The 10,867-nt window shown below is 35.6% G+C and overlaps 1 protein-coding gene across 1 annotated transcript; it reads right to left on the minus strand.

Moving 5' to 3' along the window:
• Positions 1–10,082: 10,082 nt before the first annotated feature.
• LOC111639435 lies at positions 10,083–10,867 on the minus strand. Its single transcript, XM_023385330.1, has one exon. The coding sequence runs from the start codon at positions 10,865–10,867 to the stop codon at positions 10,118–10,120; it is 750 nt and encodes a 249-aa protein (XP_023241098.1). The 3' UTR covers positions 10,083–10,117.

Genomic DNA, 10,867 nt, shown 5'->3' on the forward strand with positions numbered 1-10,867 from the left:
TCTCTATATAGTTTTAAAAGCTAACACAAAAAGAACAGAATTATATTACATGCTAGTTCTATAAATAAAGAATTAAAAACCGTTCACAGATTGAAAGTTTGTGTTGGACTCGCAAGTTCAAATCTCTACCTTCAGACGAAAAAGATGAAGGAAAAATGAAGAAGAGATAAGAGAAAAACAGAATTGAACGATAGAAGGATTATTAAAAAATTAAATTAAAATTATTTCGATGAAAGAAGATATAAGGAAACGTAGAGACTAAAGAAGAATTCATCAAACATGAACTCGAAATGCATTTCAGTAATACAGTATAGATATAAAAAAGAATTTTCCTAGAATTTCATGAATTCTGGTCATAAGTCCAGTAATTATAATTTTCCGATCTGTGGATTGATTTTAGTTCTTCATTTATAGAATTAGATAAATTTATAATTCAGTTAAAATTATAAATTTATAATGCTTCTTGAATATAATGCTTACTGTATATATTAATGATCCTAAATTTGCTTTCGTAAGTTTAATCCTACGTTATTATCATCTTTTTGTAAAGAATAAAATGCTTCTAAATAAATATTCATCTATTTCATTCATAAAATTTTTGACATTTTCGTACATAGAGGTCAACGTCAATACTTTATTTATGAAATACTAATTCACAGTCATATAATTTTTGGAGAACTATTTTCAAAAACTGTTAGACTGTAAGGATATGAATGATTTTATAATTAGATTGAGTAAAAACAGAGAAAATAAAATACAATATACAGTTACATCCGTTTCTTCACATTTCATTTGATAATTTCAAAAAATGAAAATATTATTTCTAAATATTGCTGCTGTTAATATTGCTATTTAATGTGTAGCCTACATGGATATTTGTATGAAGAGAGCTAGGATAAACGAGAGTTAAATAAGATAATGTGCCAATTGCTGTATGCAGACGATACTGTACTGTTAGAGAACTATAAACTCTTGTATTGAAGATGACTGAAGTAGGCCTATGTGATATGTTTAAGTTCTATGTGAATGTGTTCAGAACCTCCTAACACGAGAATCGTGGAAATCAGAAGCTCCACGCTGTTGTATTGGTTTTAAAAATTATACATAATTTTTTAAAATGTGAATATTATTATTATCTTTAAATGAAGGCAATCAAATAAAATTCATCCGTGCAATATGATAAAGACTGTTGAAAAATTACGATTTTACTTTTTTTAGATTGGTAGGCAACCCAAAAACTTTTTGCAGTAGATTCTCAAAAATATACCGCTAGTAATCTTATTTATGATTTGAACTTTAAATACATTCTAAACTTAGTAGATTTTAAATATGTTCATAATAGGGTTTCTCATTTCCCGGGAAATTTGCCTCCAGCGGGATTACGGGAAAAATAATTCCTTATCCCGGGATCCCGGGAAATTCCGGGATGAGATAGTAAAATAGAATTTTATATGAATAAAAAAGATCATGCAGGAATATCATAGATCTGAATAATTTAATTTATTTTTTAGTTAGTAACTAAAAGTATAGGGCCAATCTCACCCATACGGACACGCTAGGCTCAATTAACTTATGTTCTCCTACATTATAAGATGAAAGTAAAATAAAGCGTTTCATTGGGAGTTTTAATGATTACGAAAAAAATACTATTTTACTTCTAAAGATGAAATAAAAAATAAACTAAAGTGCGATGAGTGATATTTACTTTCAGCAAGTCTCCGCTGTTCAATGATGCTCAAACACAATACATGGATATTACCTGAACTAACAAGTAGAGACTTGTAAAACATAGGTAGTAATATGCAGCAAGAAACCTCAAAATTTCTCTCTTAGATGAGTCTTCAAGATGCAACTTTTCATATAATAAATAATAGAAAGAAAACCTGACATGATAAATTATTAGTGAAATGCGAGATTTCCAGGAAAAATAAAATTTCCCGGGATTTTTCTCGTAGGGAATAAACGTCAAGAATCCCGGGAAAGAAACCCTAGTTCATAATAAAGATAATTCAATTTACTTGCTTTGTTTGATTTCCATTAAATTATATTTTGATATTGATCGAAAACTGCGTTTTGATCTTGATCGAAAACTTCTATAAAAACCCCGAATCCAGTTTTGATCTTGAGATTCGGGGTTTTTATAGTATTTCTTCCTTGAATCTCACCTTACGATTAGTCCTGCGTCCCATTCCTCGCTTCCCGATTGTTTTCTTCTTTGTCTCCAGGTAAAAACCGAAACAGATCAGGTCACGAGAAAGGTTTGTTTCGAGGCGTTTATTCGACACCTGTTCGTTGACTCTGATCGGAGATTGTTGATAAACCTATAATCCTTTCGCTCATAATTTAACCTATTGTTTCTGCTATCTGTCATTTTAGAACTTTAATGATCGTACGCGATGTTTTTATACCAGTCAAATCGTTCCCCTTTTCCGAAAATTTAACCTAGATCGACTGCTTATGACCGCTTCTGTCAGAGTTTCATCTTCTCCGCAGACATTCCACCTGATCCGTTACGTCATTCGTTTTCGCGTCGCGTTTGTTTTGACAACTACAGTACATTTTTTCCCTTACTTCTCTTTGAACTTTGGTCCGACTTAACAATAGTGTTTTCGCTTTTAACACGTGGATATTAAATTATATTTGGTTGATGCAAAAGTTCGTCCCGTTTTTTTGAAAAGAATCAAAGAAAACCCATTTTACAAATAAAATTACAAAAATACTGACGGCTAGAACAGATTAATTGTACAGTAGAACCTCGATTATCCGGACTAATTGGGGATGAACGTAGTCCGGATAAGGAAAAATCCGGATAATCGAAACAAATACTTTAATTTGTCTTTTAATGATAATATAACACGTTTTCTTTTCGATGACATATCGGTAATATTAAAACTAAATACTGTATTTAAATCGTGATCAAATTTTCAAAAAAGAAACATTCGTATTGCATTTGGACTACTACTGACCAACGCTAACAGACTACCTATTGTTTAAAAGGCCCTCTGGTAGCGCAAGAAGACGGATTTTATAAAATAAAATGCAGTTGAAACTGCATTTTTATGAATAAAAATTTGACAAACAATTTATCATTTTATGACGAGTAAAATTTTTTCGTCGCGTTCGCGGCTTTTAAGTAATGCGTAAACCTTCGAGGCGCCAGGCATAGGCGGTGGCCCACGTCATCCATGCCTTACGCCGCCCTTGGTCATAGAAATGATATAATTTGAATATAAATTATTTATAAATACGTATGTCAAATTATATTTTTATTACTACGTAAAATATATTTAAGAGTTTACGACCACTGTGCTGGATGAGGCGTTGTTGAAACAAAAAAGTTATGCTTTCCATCACGTACATAAACTGTCGTAATTCGCCAATTGCAAATCAGCAAATTCGTAAAATTTTTGTTTATTTTGAACAATCCGGATAATCGAAAATCCGGATAATGGAGGTCCGGATAATGGAGGTTCTACTGTATTTGCATTAATTTCTATGGGAAAAATTGCTTCGGTTAACGAACGGACTCGTGGAACGGATTACGTTCGTTAACCGGAGTTCCACTGTTAATATTATTAATCACTAGCAGGTAGGCCCGGCGTTGCTCGGGCAAAAGTAAACGATAGCGAAGATTAAGATTATTACGTTATAGTCAGCCTTACCCGTTTTCACAGAATGCAAGAATTGGATTCCCCGTTTCCAGACTAATTAGAGAATTTTTAGATGGGTGTAAAAATATCTTCGATTTCCCGCAAAAACGAAAAAAACTGCATTTGCGTCTTGCACGCCGCTTTCTCTTAACAATTTCATTGTTACGTAACACTTCCATTGTTGACATTTCCATTGTTACTTAACACTTCCATTGTTGATGGAAGTGTTAAGCCTTAATCCTGTCCTTCTCCTCGTGGGAAGGAATTTCGAAAAATCCCTTCTTAGTGTGCGTTCTCGTAACGTACCCTAACTGTGTACCAAATTTCAATTTTCAACTCCTAACCGTTTGGGCTCTGCGCTTATTATTATTATCATTATCAACTCGTCTCGATTATATATATAGATTTATAATATTTAAATGAAGAAACTTGCACATAAAATATGTATTTACTTTATTTTACAGCTTTTTCATATTCTTGATTAATAAGTTCTTCTAAACCTGTAAACATTTCACGAGCCAGAGTTATCTTTTCTTTGAGTATGGGTGGATCTATCTTTGTTGCTAATTCCGCATTTAACAATGAAAATTCGACTGAAAATACATAGATTTTAATACATTTTTTTGGAATAAAAAGTCATCTTTTACAAAATTTATTCGTAAATTATATTACCTTCATATTAGTTTTAATTTTTAAATAAAATAGATTTTTATCCTAGCTGTGATGTTTAATATGTTCTTAATTCATATATTATAAATATATTAATTTATCGCATGAAAGTAATTTATCTCACTGAAAAATAATAGCGTAGATAATACAAGTGATAAATGTAATTTATAGCGCGTGTTAATGTCGAAATTTTTAAAAATAGTTTAGTAACTAGAAATATAAACTAAATTTTCACATTGTCATCGTAATTTTTATCAGTTAACTTCTTTTAATAGTTTAATAGCATCTAGTTAAAATCCTACTATATAACACGCTTAAATTTAATTCTTTAATACATTTATCGACAGAAAATGTACTAAAATATATGCAGGATATATCTGTGATTGTAAATAACGATGGAAAATTTTCATAATACGGAAAACAAAATGATTATCCCGAATTTTCGAGAATCTTCGAAATAAAAATCGTCTCAATGCTAATTTTGTCACGTATTATACGATTAAACGTAAAGACATTACGAGAATATTGCCTTTGGCTGAGGCTGTTCTGGCTAAACCTGTGTCTCTGGGGAACCCGAGTTCGAATCCAGGATTATTAATTTTTCAGGAATTTTTTCAGGGCAATCTGCTTAATATTAGTCAGCACCGTCCTTTATCACCCGGCCGATCTTGCTTGACCAAGAGGGCTTTTCCAATCATACCTATTATGGATATGATTAGAAAGTCCTACTTGGTGTCTCGGATGAGAATCAAAAAAATGAAAAGGAAAAAGTTATTTTAAAAATGGTCATTGAATTTTTTAATTGAGAAATTTAACGTAAAACCAGAATAATATATTGGAAAAGAGAACGTGGCACGCTCTTTAGGAAAAAAATCTTCATTTCATATTCATTGTTTATTATTTTTAATGTATTATAGGTTCTTGTGAAATACGCTCATTGCCATAAAAATTAGCGCACCAAGAAGGAATTCTATCGCTGCGAAACTTGGCATGCAGATAAGTCTCAAATTCAGTTTCGTCACAGAATAAGTAATGAAAATTTCCGTGCTAGTGTTGCCACCTTTTTAAAATCGCTGACCCGGACGGCAGGTGAGGTTTGTTGGATCAGAAGTTCCTGACGCAAGCGTATGTCATTTTGCAATGCGAAGAATAATGTGCAGTGCATGCTGGCTGTAAATCAGTTACAGTTAGCGACTAGGGAGACTTGGGTAGCAGTAACGTAAGTAACCTAGATGACTTAGCTCTATTGGATATTGAAGGTGTATATGAATACGAATGATTCGTACAAGTAAAAAGAAAAAAAAAAGGTCGACAGGTTGTGCACGATATCCCGGACTGCCCGGACACTATTCCGTGCTCATTTCAGTCGGTCCGAATCGTAGGTGCGACGAAAGTATGTGATGAAATGGTTCAAGTTTTTACAAGATATTATTATTATTTATTGTGAAATTTTGCCGCCCATAAAAAGTGCTGCCCCCACTACGCTACGCCACTGTTCTTCTGCCTTGTGGCCTAGAATTGTTGACAACTGACTACCATCTGTTACGTGCCCTGCAGAACTATAATTCCAATATACAGTTCAATGACAATACTTGACACTTGGACACTTAGTTCAAAGAAAGCTGCAGTCATTCTACGCTCACCAGATTAAAAGTTGGCAGCAAAATTGAGAAATGCAATGGATATTGACGGTGATTACATGCACGAATGAACTGGAATCGTTGTTGAGTTGTCAGCAAGCTATTTTTCAAAATGTCAAAATTTCGTCTCTTTAATGACTAAAATCCACGCCTACGTCCACTCCACTGACTTGTGTCCCTCCCGCTCGATGTTCCTCGTTTCCGCGTGTTAATCCGCGAATAAAATAGATTAACTGGTGTCAGGAAAACAACTTCCAGGGGATGTTACGAACTCCTGGTCTAAATTAAACATCTTAGGAAGTAATCCATTGACAAGGAGGCCGGATCTTAAGATCGTGTGCCGATTAAGTGGTACACAAGTTCTGTCAACGTAGTACCCCGGCTTATCTCACATTAATATAACGTTTTTCTTTTTAAATATGCATATTTACATGTATAGAAATGCAACAGTAGCGTCCCGTCATTGGAAGCGGTGGAAGCGCCACTTCCCTTGTATTTTCTAAAAAATAAATACATATTCCGCGATTATTTTCATATAATTAAAATAAATATTTTATTATAACCCGCATTATGTATCTTATTACAAATTTCTATACTGCATGTGAAAAAAAACGATAAGATCGCTATCGTATATTCGAATATTAGTAGCGGAATGGAAGCGCTGTATTGTCAGCTTCCAAACAGCCAGATTACACTCATTCGCGCATGAGCTTTACAGAGCACCAACCTCACCCGGCTTAGCTGGTGGAAGCTACACACGTACTAGCGCTTCCAAAGATTCTATCCCGGACCGGTTCTGGGCTGTTAGCCGCCTGCCCGCTAGATATTTGGCCGCCCTCGTCCCATTATGTGAATCGCGAATAGGTTTATAACTTAACCCAACCGATAAGAATTTACTGGTATGTTTTTACGATAGTTCTGTATAGTTGACAGGAGTTTTTAAAAAATCCATTAAAATATTTTATATTTTTATTCCGCTCTCCCATCTTGTATTACTTACGGATTTCAATGTTAAACCAGTGATATTACGATTTCGTATGTCCCATCTATAAGGGAATGCAGAAAAAAACGTGTACAATTCTTGTACAATGTTAAAAAATTAACTGTTACTTTGGCAGCGTCATTTACAACTAAATTTAATGAATGAGATGCGCAAGGTACAAAAAAAGAAAAAAAAAACAAAAAAGTTCTAGAATTTATTTTCCTTAAATTTACGATTTATGTATCTGTTGTCATAAAAATTTGTCTTTCCACTTTTTTCCGGTATAGTTAATGACTATAGAGACCTTTAACCATCTTGTCAAGTGAGCAGGTTTTATGACCTGTTGTCTGAACAGGGAGGTGCGACTGACCCCGACCTTCCCGGCGGTTCACACTCGTAACGCCAGACCCTAAGCTTACGCTAAATCAGGGGTCATCTCAAAATCTTACCAGATAAAATTCTGCCAAGACAGAATCCTACCATCCAGGAGAGTTTAGGCATAGGTTAAGTTATACCTATAACTACGAGTATCACGCCGTCTATAACTTCTAGAACTGACACTTCTCTAGAATCTCGCACGATTTAAACTTCCATCGCCCGGATTATTCGACAAAATAACGTAATGTACTGTACAGATTTGAATCGTAATTAAGGTTATTTTGAATTTTAACAATAGTAAAAACGTTATGAATTTCTTGCGATTTTGAAATAAACTCACGAGAAATCAAATAAAAGCATTTATTAGACAACCAAAATGTGTACAAAGATTATAATCACATTCACATGAAAACACGATAAAATTAGACTGGACCTAAGTTCTTAAATTCTTAAAGCCAATACAGTCGCGGAAATATCTCCTTAAAGGGTTTTTGAATTGATTGAAATTGCAAATTATTCCAGAAATATTCCTTCTGTCCGTCTTCTCTTTTCTGTATTAACATTTCTTGTATTCCTTAGACATTTAATGGATTTAGATAGTGTTCCAGATTTGAAAATGCCGAAGATTTAGTTCTAGATCTTCTCAATTTTACATAATACGGAGCATATTTCCGTCCGCATTTGACACATATCGAAAGAAAACGTTGATCAGGAGTGACGTAATGAAAATGGGCACAACCAGGAAGCGTCAAATTGGAGAATGGACACAATTCGGGAGTCGAAATTCGAGAATGGACACGGTATAAAAGCTAAAATTAGTGGATAGACACAATTCGGTAGTCAAATTCGAGAATAGTTACAATTTCTGAGAGTCAAAATGGGTGAAAAGTCAAATTCGATGAGTGACGTTAAAAAAGACTCAATCTGTCGTCAAATTTATTTATTTTGGAACTGTTTACTCTTTTATATTTTCAGTTTTAAGAGCAAATAATGAACGAAATAAATAAAGAAAATAATGAAAAACTATGTACAAAGAGACCGAAATCTCTGAATTTCTTCAAAGATCTGTGAAAATAAAATGAAAATTATTAAGATTTTCACCTACAAATTTCAATCATTTAAATCATTTTTAAAATAATAATCTTATTTTTTTTATTAACAAACCGATTAAATAAAATTGTTACTTAAATAGGTTTCTTCTACTTATATCATTCTCATCTAGCTTCGTAATAAATACGTGAAACACAAGCAAATAGTATAGTTTCTAATACAGTAGGGCTCAAGAGAAAAACATGGACTCACGTGGATGGGAACTATCTCGTCTCACGTGGAAAATAGTGTTTCGGTGAATCGACAATTAAAATAAATTTACTCTTACAGACCTCATCGTTTTCTAAAATTAATTTTCTAATAAAATAAAAGACATTTCAGGAAAGACAAATGACCTTTCTGGTCTCTTCCTGACAGCGCCTTCGTTAGGAAATTATATGATTAATTAACTAGCGATTTTAGGATGTTCGAGGCCTTAGCTATAGGCTACATTGAGTCATGAGGCCCCTTCATATAAATGTATATGTTACCGCTAAAGCTCGAAATCCGTTAATGTGCGCATTACCTAGCTAATCTGCAAATTAACTAGGGTGATCCGTTAAAGCTGCGAAAATTATTCCATTTCTCAAATTACCTAGGTAATCTGCAGATTAACTAGGGTGATCCGTTAAAGCTGCGAAAATTATTCCATTTCTCAAATTACCTAGGTAATGTTCAGATTATCTAGGTAGTAAAGTTCACATCACCACATACACCATTTAAAATTCAAACTTATATATATATTGAAATAAACGTATGTACAGTTACAAAGGTTCACAAAACAAACATTTACAAAACGTTAATCGTAACAAAGTTCAACACATTTATCCACTACAACAGGTCCGTCGAAAAGACACCTTGCAACGAACTAACTCTAGTCCTTTACAGTCCAACGAGACGAGACAAGCTTCGGGACCAGCTTAGGCGAACTAAGACCAAACGTGAGTCCACTTTCCGTGTCCACAGTGAACTGAACTTCCCGCCACAATTCAATCCTTTTATAGGATTAAAGCAGAATTGGATTCCACCAATCAGAACTTAGCAGCTCTACAAGACGTCTGCCGATGGCGTGATGTCGCTCAACCAATGAGCGGTCGAGTCTTCAAAAGTGGTCTGATCGCTGTTTCTATGGCGACAACCGTCGTTAGTCGAACGATTGGAAAAGCGCGGGAAAAACCGAGTGCCAGACGATTTTTATCCCGACACCTCCACGGCCGACGATCAAACTGCGCTTACTTAAGCCTGTTTGATTCCCTTCACAACACCAAACAATCTTACAAAAATCGGCCGATGTCGGACTGACCCATACATTCCTCACCACCCGGCAGCCCCATTGTGGGCCTGGCAGAACCCATAATGGGCTTGCAAAAAGAGGCCCTCTTAGTGCCCACACGGCGGAAAGAGTTAAAAAATATATATATATGACCCATACATCCGGAACATCCGGGAATTTTACCCGTCTACGCGCAGAGATGCCTTTGTTACCAGTGCCCAATAACCACTTTCGTAAAGCTAGCGAAATCCGGTATGGGTTAAACCGTTTCGGGATCCACACTCCCGTGTGTCCAGATGTTTTTCTTCTTCGGTCTACTACCGAAAATCGAGTTGTAATCCTTCGGCACGTCATCAAGCTCGGTCTGTGCCGATGTCGGGGGAAGCAGAGGAACTCCCCTTACTCTCCCGTCCCCTCGTCCGCGATCGTGCAGCTGTCACGGGGACAGAGTTTGATCCAGTTCCCCGAATCTCCCATCGGAATCAAGTACCACTCCTACAGCGAAACTTCGCTTTTCTACTACATCCGGCCATTCCCACCGGACATCTAATTTGTCATCCGGGGAAGACTTTTCCACGAGAACCGTATCCCCAATGTTATATTCCTTTGGCCGTGCTCTCAAGTTGTAATGCATTGCATACTCTTCTCGCTTTTCGGCCGTATGCTTAGTTGCAATATCGTGGACTGCTTTGATCCGATCCATCTCTTCATTCCCTACTTTTAACATACTGGTCATTTCACGCGTCAATCCTGCGGTGAAATTTGTTTCCTGATTGCAACCAATTAGTTCGGGGAAACCCGTTCGCGTAAAAGATTGCAAAAATACCAAACAAGTGGCTGTCACTGAAAGTGCTCTCATCCCTTCCACTTCTGACCTTTGGGTGCATAAGCCAATTATGCAAACTGTGTATCGATGACCATTAGATGACAAGGGATCAATCGGTATAATCATGCCTATGTTAACCACTTGAAACGGGGTTAAGAATCGAGTAAGTGGTGTAACTGGGGTCCTATCTAAGACTAGATCAGACGCTCTTACTAGGCACCTATGACTATTCTGGCAGTACTTCCAGATATCGGTCGCCATTCCCGGCCAATAGAAGCTCTCGCAAACGCGACTTGCTAATTTCCGACTGCCAAACTGTCCACCGCACGGAGCTTTGTGTGCTAAATCTAACACTTCCAT

The sequence above is a fragment of the Centruroides sculpturatus genome, unplaced genomic scaffold (assembly GCF_000671375.1).
Source record: "Centruroides sculpturatus isolate CEXI.00-Female unplaced genomic scaffold, Cexi_2.0 scaffold213, whole genome shotgun sequence".
NCBI classification, from domain to species: Eukaryota; Metazoa; Arthropoda; class Arachnida; order Scorpiones; family Buthidae; genus Centruroides; species Centruroides sculpturatus.

What these genes read in the sequence shown, in the direction of transcription:
- LOC111639435 (XM_023385330.1), bottom strand. Translation starts at nt 10,867, where the DNA reads ATGGAAGTGTTAGATTTAGCACACAAAGCTCCGTGCGGTGGACAGTTT.